The 13,714-nt window shown below is 30.0% G+C and overlaps 1 protein-coding gene across 1 annotated transcript; it reads left to right on the forward strand.

Moving 5' to 3' along the window:
- The first annotated feature begins 6,546 nt into the window (after positions 1-6,546).
- Positions 6,547-9,034, forward strand: LOC125843771 (uncharacterized). Its single transcript, XM_049522970.1, has 2 exons — positions 6,547-7,708; positions 8,652-9,034. Exons 1-2 carry the CDS (start codon positions 7,240-7,242, stop codon positions 8,699-8,701), a joined length of 519 nt encoding a protein of 172 aa, XP_049378927.1. The 5' UTR covers positions 6,547-7,239; the 3' UTR covers positions 8,702-9,034.
- The last annotated feature ends 4,680 nt before the right edge of the window (positions 9,035-13,714 follow it).

A 13,714-nucleotide genomic window follows, 5' to 3' on the forward strand; every position in this document is an offset into this window, starting at 1 on the left:
TGGAAAAGCTATATTGAAAATATCAGTAACAATAACAAATAATACGATGAGTGAAACAAAAAAACATGTAATTAAATATTATAGATGTCATAAGATGTGACTGATATCAACAAGTGTACTAAAATATTTAAGAACCTTATAATGACCACGTTCTAATTGTACTATTAACAATAATAATTTCATGGCCAAACATATACACAGCCCCTCAAACTTGGCCCAATTTTTCATTTTGGCACTCCAACTTAGCCTTGTTCCATTTTAACTCTTGAACTCCATTTTTTCTGTTCCATTTTAACACAAAATACTATTTTTATGATTCTTTATTTTTTATATATTCTTCAAATGTAACTTCTTATTTTAAATCGACACGTGTCAATTAATTTTAGTTAAAAAAATTTAAAAAATAGACGTGTGCCTGTTAATTTTCATAAAAAAATTAAACAATCGCAAACGAATATAAAAATTTTCAAATAATAATATTATTTTTTGAGATTTCTCTGTATTTTTGCATGAAAAATAAATTGACGAAAGTTCTTTGATTTTCTTTCTTAAACATTCAATTAAATTAAATAACACTACTTATTTATTTTTTCTTATCATCTAGGCTATCTAAATTTAACGCAAATACTCACTTTTAATTTTTAATATAAATCAATACGAATAAAAAAACTCATCTTCAATACGAGTAAAAAAAGACTCTTGTTCATTGCTAATAACACTACTAAAAAATGTTACCAACACAATTTCGTCGATTATTTTTTATACAAAAATAGATAACACTCTTAAAAAGAAATTATTATTTTTTAAAATGAATTATTTTTTGTTAATTTTTAATTTTTTTAACTAAAATTAACTGACACGTGTCGATTTAAAATAAGAAGTTGCATTTGAAGAATATATATAAAATAAAGAAATCATAAAAATAGTATTTCGTGTTAAAATGGAACAGAAAAAATGGAGTTCAAGGGTTAAAATGAAACAAGGCTAAGTTGGAGTGCCAAAATGAAAAATTGGGCCAAGTTTGAGGGGCTGTGTATGTGTTTGGCCTAATTTCATAGTAATATTTTCTTCAAAATATATTGAACTTTCACATTCATATTTAAATTTCATTTGCAAAACTTGTCACACATATATACATGCACACAGTGGCGAATTTACAGCCAAAAAAAAGGCACCCGCACCCGTAGTCTCGTCGTAAAATTAGATATTTTATATATATTTTTTAAAAAATTTATATAATATTATTTTTTGGCACCCGTACTACAAGAAGTCTAAATGGTCCACATGATTAAATGTTGAGGTTTTGACCTTGAAGATTAAGGATCAATTTCCACTTCAATACATTTTACTTGGTGCACCCATGTTCGAAAATTCCTAGATTCGCCTCTACGATGCACATATATAAGTTTGTTATATATCAACTAAGATTATGATGGCTTTTGATTAGTCAATGATCATTGAACCTAACTTAGATTATTCTAGATTTTAGCACATGTTACATGATTTTAAAGATGGTAAAATGAAACATCACAAGTGTATAACAAGTGTGGATAGTAAATTGATTGCTAGTGATAATTAATTAAAACGTACACAATATATTATGATTAGTTGTTGGCTCGCTTTAGTTATTTCATGCCTCAAGAATGAATTGACAAATCAGATAAAAGATTTCAATTCTGAATACAAAGAAATGATATTATTATTATTAACTATGAGTGAAGTTGTATGATACTCCCTTCCTAAGGCGATAAATGGTAAGGAGCTTTAACTGGAATATAACTTCTATTGTGATATGTTATATTTTCTTCCTATTGTTAATAGGTTATATGTTGATGGATCACGCGCCTAACACATATTTTATGACCTTATGTGTTCGTAACTCAAAAAAATGATCAAACGATGGTCATACGACTAAAAATATATATTATTTTTTTAATAAAATAATTAAAGAAAAAGACAGTTTCTATTGGGTTTAGCAAGGTGTAAATGGGAAATAAAAAAGAGAAAATGGAAAGTGGAAGAACCAATGAAAAAGGGGGAACCAATTTTGGAGGGAAAATGAAAAGTCATCATTGCAAAAGTACAAATGAAAGGTCATTTTTACCATATTGGTAGAAGAAAGGAAATTGTTGTCCTTATATTAGGAAACACTTCTTTTAATTCTTAAAGGGTTAAGAAGAAGGTACCCCCTCGCGCCGTCGTCGTCGCTCGGCCTCGGATTTGGATTTGGATTTGGATTTGGCAAATGATGTGATTGATTGATAATATTTTTGGACAAAATTTATTTAATCAATCTTGTTAAATCATTTCCTTTCTCTTATAAATTAATTCAGAATGTTAATTAAATAACAGAATTAATTTGGCGCAACTGAATTTATTTGAAATTCAAGTATAACGGTAATCCTTCCAAAAAGTCGTTACTTTTCCCAAACGGTATTCCTTCCAAAAAGTCGTTACTTTTCCCAAAGGACACAATGTTCTGGAAAAAACGGGTCTGAACAGATTTTCTGAACAGACGCGTTTCTTGCTGCAAATGGCTATAAATAAGAGATCTTTTTCGTTTTTTCGAACACTGAAATTTTCCCTCTCTGCATACATTTTCTTACATAAATAAAATTGTCGATCGACTGAGTCTGTGTGTGCTCTTGTTGCTGTTCTTGCGTTCGCTGAAGTTATTGAAGTTTGAGGTACCGCTACTTCTTTAACAGGTTAATCCGTTTTATCTTGGGAGGAATTAATCTGCAACCTCCGGTACAGTGAGGGGATTAAATTTCTTAAGGAAACATAGTGGTTTCTGTGGACTCGGATTAAAAATCATTCTGTTAATTTCATCTTTTTTCTGTTTCTGTATTTTTGACTAATCTGAATATAGGAGATAACAGTTTCAACATAACTTCCTTTTAATTTCCATTTACGTTCCTTTTTTCTTTATTTTTTCCTCTTTTTTTTTTGTCTTTTCAAGGTTGACAAATTATATATAAATCAATTATTGATGGGGTCAATATGTACAATAAAATTCAACAAATGATAGCAAAATGAGAAAAAATTGTGAACAATCATGTCTCTTATGATAGAAACATCTTGTTTTCAAACAAATACATATATTTCAAAAGTATATTATTTTTTAAAAGTCAAAGAAATGAGAGAATTATTAAAACACTTTTCAAGATTTAATTTTGATTCTAAAAATTATAGTTGGAGAATTTATTTTAACTATGGAAAACAATAAAAAAATATTCAAATTTCAATCAGAGCTTTTCACGCACACGTGTAGCGCTCCTATTAAAAAAATGTAATATTTTAAAAAGAAAATCCATCAAAAATAGGTCGATTTAGTTTTGTCAAACACAAGCTAATTTGTGTCCAACATGCTTAAGAAAAGAAAAGGATATTCAAATTATCTCAAGACATTGTATTTGAATATATCTCTCAAAAAGTAAATTTAACTTTTTAAGTCTTACAAAATTAGAACTCTCTTTTTCTAAGACAAAAGAGAAAAAAAAGCCCTTTAATTTTGGCTTTTGAAGGAATCCACATATAGCTTTACAAGTGTACATTAGACTATATAGAATTAAAATAATAGACTGATAAAAGAGACTTCGATAGTTATTTCACAATTATTGAAGAAAGACACACCATAGGTCATTCTTGGCTATCAAATTTGTATTATTATATATGCAAATGTGATCTTAACAATCTTCATTTTAGTTAATTATGACGATATAAGCTTTGTCAAATTTGGTGAGGTTATGACTATTTTTTTATTAAAAAAAAAATCTAAAAAATATTTATTTATAAAGCTGACATTTGACATACTTCACACGTGTCAAATAAATAAAATTTCTCAAGTATATTTATTTTCTTAAATTTCGTGTTAAATTAAAATTAAATAAATAGATTAAAAAAAAACTAAATTTTAACGATTTTTTAATTCCCAAATTTAAATTAAAGACCTACAACTAAAACTGTGATTGGAGCAAAATTAAAGGGGTAAAAGTGAATTTCTCATCAAAAAGTCATGTTATATATATAATTAGTAATATTTTATGTGTCAAAACAACTTCATGCGAAAATATTGGGTAAAGTTGCAAACTAACCTTGGTGGTCCGATCTTTTTTCGAATTTATAATGATGTAATATTTATGATATTCACGTGGATACTTATATATCTTTAAAATATAATATTAAATAGTGCATCAGTAGTGGCGGACTCAGGATTTTTGTTCAGGGGGTTCGAAAAATAAAAGTATAAGCGTGTATATATAAGCCAACAAAACAAAATTTCAAGAAAGTAGTAGTATTTAGTTTTAATGGCGGACCCTTGAATTTTTTTGGGTTTAAAACCACACTTTTAGCATGTTTTATAAAATAAAAAACTTAAAAAACGTGAAAACGGAACTGAAAAAAATAAAACACCTCAACATGAGACTTAATTTTCAAGGAACTTGCCACTGGGCTATCTCTTTCTCCTTGTCATTGAGGGGGTTCAAAATATGTATATCCACATAAATACAGAAAATTACCTTATATATACAGTGTAATTTATTGTCGAGAGGGTTCGGGTGAACCCCCTGGAACCAATGTGGATCCGCCCCTGAGTGCATGAGTAATAGGCCATGCCCAAAGTTTGGGATTGTTCTATTGATTTCGGTCAAAGTTCAGATATATTTTGAATGCTTTTCCCATAAAATTAATTGTCTCCAACACTAGGGTAATAAATTGAATTCATCCTATGACTATGACTAGCCATTTGGTTCAAAATAAAGTTATCTCATGATTAATCATATATATAGTCCCGCCTCTTATGTGAGGTACTTCCTTCATCTCAACAATGTGACCGTCCGATCATGTTTTGTCTGTCCAATGAATCAATACTATATTGAAATCTGAGATAATAAATGAGTTAGAAAGAGTGGTTTGGTTATCGAGATTAGTCAAAATCTTGATATTATTTACTCGGGAGTTCTAATTTATGTGACATCATTTTTATAGTTCGTTACAAAAAGAATGTCACATATATGTAATTGACAATTACTAGCATTATTCTTATTTTATCGTTATTGAGTCTCACAGTTAACATTTTATTGTGAAGAAAAATAAACACTAAAATGACTTAGTAAAAACAATTTGATAAATATAACAAAATCTTCTTTTACTTCATAGGCTCTGCATTAATCAAACGATATCACATATGTATCACCAAATCTTAGCCATTGATTGAACCTTAAGGGCCTAGAAGAAATATGAATTATAAATCACACCTCTATAGTTTTCCTCTTTTATCTCAATCTATGATTATATGATTTTTTGCTAAAAATACTTGAATTTTGTCAAGTTCAATTTTTTTACTTTAAGAGTGTGTTCGATAGGAAGAAAAATATTTACATAAATAAATGAATTTGTTACTTTTTATGTTTGTGCTCAATACGTAAATAAAAAATACTATTTTAAAAATATTTGTATATAATCTATACATATATATTATGAGAGGTGGAGTAGGGTAGGTTTGTGGGGGTGGAAGTGAAGATGAGGTTGTATTTTATTACTAAAAAAAAAAGACACAAGAGCAAGGCAAGTTGTGTGCACACAACAACAAATTAGGAAAGCTATGGGATTAAAATATAGTTTGTACAAAAAGTAAGCAATAAAAAATTAACAAGACAAAATGGGTACCCCACAACAAATTAGTAAAGCTATGGGAGTTAAAATGTAGTTTGTACAAAATAAGCCATAAAAATTAATAAGACAAAATGGGTACAACAAAAAAATAGGAAAGTTATGGTGTTAAACTCTTGTTTGTACTAAATAAGCAATAAAAGATTAACAAGACAAAATAGATGCAACAACAAATTAGGATAGTTATGGGAGTTAAAAAGGGGGAATCTGACCATGAAAATTGATAATAGTTGAAAAAAGTAATATTTATTTTTAAGTAAAAATTTATATTTAAAAATTAAAATTGTGCTTGGTCATGAATACAATGAAAGTGGTTTGTTGTTGAATTTTTGTGGGTAATTTGGAATGAGAAAAATGAAAATATCTTTTTTTTTGGGGGTGTTTTTCAAATTTATGAAAAATTCAATTTTTTCTGATCAAATATGTATTTCGAAGTTTAATTTTCGAAAAGATAATAAAAAATCAACACTTTCCCTAGTCATCCCATTACTCGTCAATAAAAAAAAGAATTAATTCAACTAATCCTCTTTTTCACTAACTACACGATTATCATAAAAATAATGAGCGAAATAGAAATAATCTAAATCGTGGAAACAAAATTATGTAAGAGCAATAAAAGCAAAATTAACTAGACAAAATGTATACACCAACAAATTAGAAAAGCTATGGGATTAAAATCTATTTTTGTACAAAATAATCAATAAAAAATTAACAAGACAAAATAGATAGAATAGCAAATTAGGAAAGTTGTAGGGTTAAAATGTAGTTTGTACAAAATAAGTGATCAAAATTGAAACAAAAATAAAGTAGTTATCCATTTGCTTATATATAGGCCCCGCCACAAAGTATTCAGTTGATTTTCCACTGTGTATGTGATTGTTGGGGGGGTGGGGTGACGACGAAAGAAGGGAGTTTTAGTGAGAGAAAGAAAAAGGGGTTCACCGGCGGTGACGGAAAACGGATATGCCGGTGAAAAGTTTTGTTTTTTTCCGGTGATATTACTGTGCTGATCTCACTTTCCGGCGAGAATTTGAGAATTTGCCGGTGGTGTCACCGTTTGATATATATGTACACATCTGCCGAAAGCTTATCCTTTTTCTTTACTGAGAAACAGGTCCGGGTTTGGGTCTGACCCGATTGGGAAAAATGGTTTTTTTAGTGTTTTAATTCCAATTTTGCCCTCATCATGAGTTTGAGATAAAAAACTTGATTTAAATTTTGTGGATTTATCATATTGTTAGACCATTTGAAGTGTTTGATGTTTTCTGGGATTTTTAGTTGAATTTTAGTGCTAGAAGATGGTGGGGTTTGAATTTTGAAGCTTTTCTTGAAAAGGGGTTGTTTTTTGATGATTAAACTGCTTAAAGCTGTTTGCTTTTTTGCTCTTTTGATAGAAAAGTTGAATCTTTTGTCTTCCATCTGATATTTTGTTTTAGTAATGGATTAAACATTTGTTGAATTTTTGTTCTGGGGCTTGGAGTTGAGTTCTTGATTGTGTTTCAGAGCTTAAAGTTTGAATTTTTTTGCTAAGTTTGATCATTTGTAGAATCCCTTTTGGATGAAATGGCAGTTTCTTTGACTCGTTTGTCATGGTGGTGGTGGGGTGGGAAAGAGAAGGAACCAGTGTCTAATGGATCTTCAATGAATCCCTTGCAAGATTTTGGATTTGGATTGAAGGAACAAAGTGATAGTTTGAAGTTTAAGTCAGTGAGGGGGGCTAATCTAGCTTCAACTTCTAGGAAAGCGAAGAGGAAATGGAAGAGTAGAGAGGAGAGGAAGAGGGTTGATAAGAAATATGATGTGGTATTGGTGCCATCTGATGGTGTTTGTTTATCAGGTTCCGAATCCGATGACTCTGACTGGTCAATCGGGTGGCTGGAACCACATGCCCCTGATTTCCAGAATGATGATGAGGGAGATGACAGTTTTGCTGTGTTGGTTCCTTGCTACAGGCATGATTGTAGAGAGATAGGAGAGCCAAACAATCAGTTTTTAAGTGCCATTGAGAATCTTTCAAATGAGTATCCTGCTGGTAAGAGCTGTAGATATGTTCTTGTTGCTTTTGCTGCATTGATTATGTTGAATATCTTTCTTTTGGATTATTGTTCTTTGATGACTATGATTTGAATTTCACTATGCTTGTTTGCAACTGCTCTGACAATAATGACACCTCTGGAGCTGAATTAGTTAAATTAGTTATGTTTAATAATGTGTAGACTGAGAAAAAGATACATGTGAGTTTGTCGTATTGTTATCCTTCGTGTTACCAAGCGCGTGATAACAAGCGTTGCATAATAGCGCTAAAAATAGAAGCCCGTCTCCCATCAAGACGCAGATGGATAGAGTAATATCATTGGATTTAGATTTTAATAAGCAATAGTTGCATTGAAGGATAGTAGATAATATTAATGGAGTAGAATTGATGAGCAATATTTACTGTTATCGTACTACAATCAATGAACATTATTTATCATATCCATTGTTGTGTATTTTGAGCCGAGGGTGTTTCAGAAACAGCCTCTCTCCACAAGGCTTGCGGACACTCTAGCCTCCTCAGACCTCAGACCCCACTTGTGGGATTTCTCTGAGTATGTTGTTGTATTGTTGTGCAATTTGACAATAAGAACCTCAATAAAATTCCGTTCTAATGTAATGCAGTGAGTCCTACATACTCCATCTTGGTCATGTTATACCCTTTCAATTCAGCCTTTTGGTTCTTAAAGAAAGCTTAAACATGGAGAGAGCAATGGACAAAGAACTGACTTTTCCTTTTATTTTGAATGCTATTGTTTCTTCCCCTATGAAGTTTCCAAACTTACGACTTGTATTGGCCTTAAACCGATTTAAAGCCTGCAGAATTTGTTATGAGCTCTTCTAGATAGGTTACTATGTATCATATCTATGCCTGTCTGTGTAGTCTCTATCAGACGTACGAGTGAATGTGATCTTGTCTGAATTTCTTTTTATACTTGCAGAGGGTAAGAAGTATATGGAGCAATGGCTCTCTTCTCTTCAGAATTTTTGAATATACTGCAGCTGGTTCGTTTTCTACGCATTAGGAATTTTCTGAAGCAGGGTCTATCTTTTAGTATATGAGGAGATATGCAAGTTTTTCATCAATATTGAATAGTAGTGGCAGCAGGTCAGCATTTTCATTTGCGAGAGACAAATAATCAAGTTTATCGTGGCAGTGGTCTTTGGTTACAAGCTCAAAAACCCAAACTGTTGTCATCTTTGACATATCAAGCTGATTTGTTAGTGTAAATATAGCTAATGTGAATATGGGAGAAGTAGTATGCTTTTTACCTGCTGCTATTGTAAATAAATCATCTGTCTTCCAGTATCCAGACAAGTGAAACATCACTGTTTATATCTTGATTATACATTAATGTTAAATATTATGTTCTCACTCTTGCTAATTTGCATCATCTTTCTTGGTTTAGTTTTTTTCTGCATATATTGCACTGTCCATAAGATGATTGCCTAGTGAGAGTTTCTCTAATTTTTTACAGCAACCAGAAATTGTTTTAGTAGAGGCTCTGTTGGCATTCCACATCTCATTGTCATCAATCTATTCTGTGGTGGTTCCCTCAGTCTTATTGTTCATTATTACAGTGCCTGAAAACCAAGAACATGGGTGGAGCTGGGGTGCCGTAAAGGAGGTCCTTTGTTTTATGTATATATACTAGATGTTGATACCCCTGGTTGCTACGTGGAGTCTTAAGTTCTTCTTTCAACAAATCTTTCTTAACTTGTCATACTTTCTTTCCTTTATTAGGAAAGTTATTCGGTAAGCAACATCTTTGATTAGTTCTTCTTTCAACAAGACTTGTTATCAAACTTTCTTTCCTTCACTAGGAAAGTTATTCGGTAAGCAAGATCTTTAATTACGTGCGTCGTTTCTTTCTTCTGATGATGAAAGTACAATGAGTTGGGAAAGACAACATTTGTTGATTGCTCAACTCAAAGCCAAGAAAGCCTAAAAAAAAGATGAATTTGGACCATTTTTGTTGTTGTATTGATTTCAAAGCCCCTTTTAAACACAAAATTGATTCCAACACTTGATGTTTTGCAAGAATGGCATGTGCCATTGCCACTAAAGGGTGAAAAGTGATAAAAACAAAAGTTTAGCTCTTTATAAAGTTCTTTTAGCCGACTTTTCCTATGCCCTTTATAAAAAGTTTCCAACTTTTTCCACCAGGAGGTTTCTGCTAAACAAAAAGAAACAGACCCCACTTTTGGTATTTGAGGTTGCCAATGGGACATGTTGAGATATAAAAATAAACAAATTGTGTGTCCCTTGCACTTGTGATAGGGGGAAAGAAAATGTAGTTTGTGGCTATTATTTTTTTATGTGATGGTTGCTTCTTCACCACATATTAGTGCCAAGAATAGAATAGTTTGGATAACTATAAAAGAATTTATGTATATTTTTGTTGCTTCCTACTTGCATTATGTCAAGTGGTATGACATTATGTTATTGGATTTTATGAATGTGTATTAGTGATCAATAAAATGTGTGTAAATTTTAAAGAGTAGTCCTTCTTGATTATCTAAATCATAGTGAGGCACCGCCTCTCATTTAAGATTACTAACGTCAGCGATCAATGAAATAAGTGCAAATCTTGAATATTTAGACCTTAGTAAGGTACCACCCCATTACATTCGTCATTGATCAATGAATTGAATGCAAATCTTGATCATCTAAACCTTTGGGAGGTACCACCCTAGAATTAGAATACAATTCGCCTCTGCGCCACCAACATAAGTGAACAAGAAAAGATCATGTCGTCAACAATGGTGACATCATCGTCTATAGTTTGAAGCATGAGATTTAAAATGTAAAATATTTTACATCGTGAATCGATAAATTTAGATAACATACATACAAAGATATTGATCGATCAAATACCTTAGATAAAATTATCACGCATAGAAAAAAAGGAAATTTATCATTTACTCGATACCTGTGCCGGTGGAACCACACCATTATTGAAAATAAGTTTTTATTGAGAAATGTAGATAGATTCTTATGGATAAAATTTCAAAAAGAGATGGGTGCTTTTTGCCAATTTCACTTTCATTGATGTTCCTTCTAATCCTAATAAATGTTGATGAGCAAAGTGTCACTAGAGGGATTTGGACAAGCAATTATTGATGATAAAAAAAATTAAAAAATGACACTTTTTTTTGTGATTCTAAGATTTAATCAATTTGTCTTTTCTCAATTCAATTACGTACTTGAAACATTTTTGTCACGTAACACAAAAGATGGATTTATTCCATTTGATGATAATCATATGTCAAGAAAAAATGAGTGATTTATGGGATTCTCCATCTTTCTTTCTATTGATTTATACGATACGCTTCTTGAAATATAAATTAGGAGTATATAAATTTTAATTAATATTATAATATATTTATTCATTATATTGAGGTAAAAAAGATTTGTAATTTGTAATATATATATATTTTTTTAGTTTTTGTATGTTGATCTAAATTTTAGTTTTAACATATTCAATTGATTTTATCTAATTTAACTTTAAAATTTAGTCAATTTAACTCTCGACTTATTCCATTTGACGATAATCATATGCCAAGAAAAAATGAGTGATTTGTGGGATACTCCATCTTTTCTTTTGTATAGATTTATACGACACGTTTCTTGAAATTCAGAAAGGAGTATATAAACTTTGGTTGATATTTTATAATATATTTAACTCATCATATTAATATGAGAAGATTTACAACTTTTAATGTTTTTTGTTTTCGAATATTGATTTAAATTTTAGTTTTAAAATATTAAATTGGTCTAATCTAATTTAACCTAAAAATTAGTTAATTAATTCTCCATAAATAAAAAAATATCACATAAATCGAAATAAAGAGGAATAAATGAACTCTAATTAACTTTCGAAAGTCTTTATAGGCAATGTTTTTTTTTTTCTAGAAAAAACGTTCATTGAACCTATATTTAAAATATGATTCTAATTAACTTTCGAAAGTCTTTATATGCAATGTTTTTTTTTCTAGAAAAAACGTTCATTGAACCTATATTTAAAAGATGGTCATTATTAATAGAGATCCCTATATCATTATTTTTACCTTTCTTGTATACATTTTTATTCGATTCTTACTTTACTTTGAAACACATACTAGTCTGTTTGGCTAAGTTTTTGGGATATTAAAAGTAAAAGTGAGATATTTGATTAAGTTTTCGAGAGAAAATCAGTGATTTTATAGAGTAGCCGAATTTTGTTTTTCTTCAGAAGTTTAAAAAAGTAGTTTTTTTCTTAAACATGTTAAAGAAAAATACACTTAGAGAATTCCCTAAATTCAAATATCCTTCTTCGCTTCTATCAAAAGCTTAATTGGGACAAAGTAACTCTTACTATTCTTCGGTCTTTGCTCTTGAAGATCCTCTTGAGAACCTCTATCTCTTTCTTCAAAGGAATTGTTAGAAGGTTTGACCAGACGTTAATTGATGTTCAAAAGTTTTTTTAAAACCTATAACAATTTCTCACTAAAAGTACTTTTTTTGAAAAACACCTTTCTAAACAAGTTGATTTGAAAGTTCGGACAAACAGACTATAAATGTGCCAAAATGACTTACTATTGGGCTGGTTTATGAAGCCCACGATAGACGTTGGGCTTTGATTGGGCTCCCTACATGTTACCCCTTTTGGGCTAACTGTGAAATTGGTAAAAGCCCATTAGTTCCTAGCCTTAATGGGAATAGAAAGCTTGACCTCGACGTGGACTATTTTTAAGTTTTATTCGTGAAATTTGAAATTTCAAAACAATAACTATTCTTCAAAGATAAGATCGAAAAGTTTCCTGTGTACGTTATTTCTATCGACCTTGACATGATGTCGGTACAAATATTGTCCTTAAAAAATATTGAAAATTAAGGGTTTTCTTGCTTACATAAGTAGAACAAGAACAGATTAATTAGCTTGTTTAATTTAAGTTTGAAAGATTTTCTTATTTTCTTTATAATAATAATAGGAGATTATGTAGTATGTAATAAACATTTGACTTTGGTATTATTACTAATAAAAAATGAGCAGAATGGATTTGTTATCATATACTATGTAGTAAAAATAGTAGGATATTTAGGTTGGAGATAATAACAAATATATATCTGTCGAGTGATAATTTAATACTATCATGCACTCGATCAATATTTATATCAAATTAAATAATTTAAAGTTGACAATTGAAATAATAACACATATTCTTAATTATGGTTTTAAGTAATAAATACATCTACGAAAGACATATGTCACATTTATTTAATTGAGGTAAACATTAATAGTAAGATTTATATAAATTTTTCAATAATTGAAGTACACAAATTGACTCAGATTCTATATTATGATAGAGATGTGTTACTATATGTTACGACGATCATGTTATATTTACGAATTCGGTCAAAATCAGTAACTTAGATTCAAACTCTGAATCGTACTAAGAAATTTATTGAGTATATATATTAATAAACATCAAATTTTGACTCTGTTTCGATGAATGACAAAAAGAAAAGAAACAACAAAGGTAGAGCACATAAGTTCCTTTGGCATATTCTTTTTCCTTCCATGAAGCTTCTAATTTTCTTTTCAATGTTCGTTATGAAAGTGCAATTAATATGTGTTTATTTCTTTATTTATTCTAAGCACTAGATACTTTACACCCTTTATTATAAATTATTAGTACTAATTTGTTCTAAGATTATTTTATTTTTTTGAAAATTATTAAGAGATCCCTTTTCCCAGCTATTGAGTATCTAAACTCAGACCATGATGAGTTGTATTTAAATAATTATTCTTTCAAATAATTTATTTTATGTTGTTATCATGAGATCATGGCCCTAGTTTTCAATGATTATTTTGATGAGTAAAAAGACCTATTCCAATTGAATTTTTCCAAAAGAAAAAAAGAAAAAAAAGACTCATGTAGAAAGAGAGTAAAGCTAAAAGTATGGTGAGATTTTTCGATATGAATTTATATTTAGTCGTTCTTTAGTGACTAGCTTGAG

Source organism: Solanum stenotomum, chromosome 11 (genome assembly GCF_019186545.1).
Source record: "Solanum stenotomum isolate F172 chromosome 11, ASM1918654v1, whole genome shotgun sequence".
In the NCBI taxonomy this organism is placed as follows: domain Eukaryota; kingdom Viridiplantae; phylum Streptophyta; class Magnoliopsida; order Solanales; family Solanaceae; genus Solanum; species Solanum stenotomum.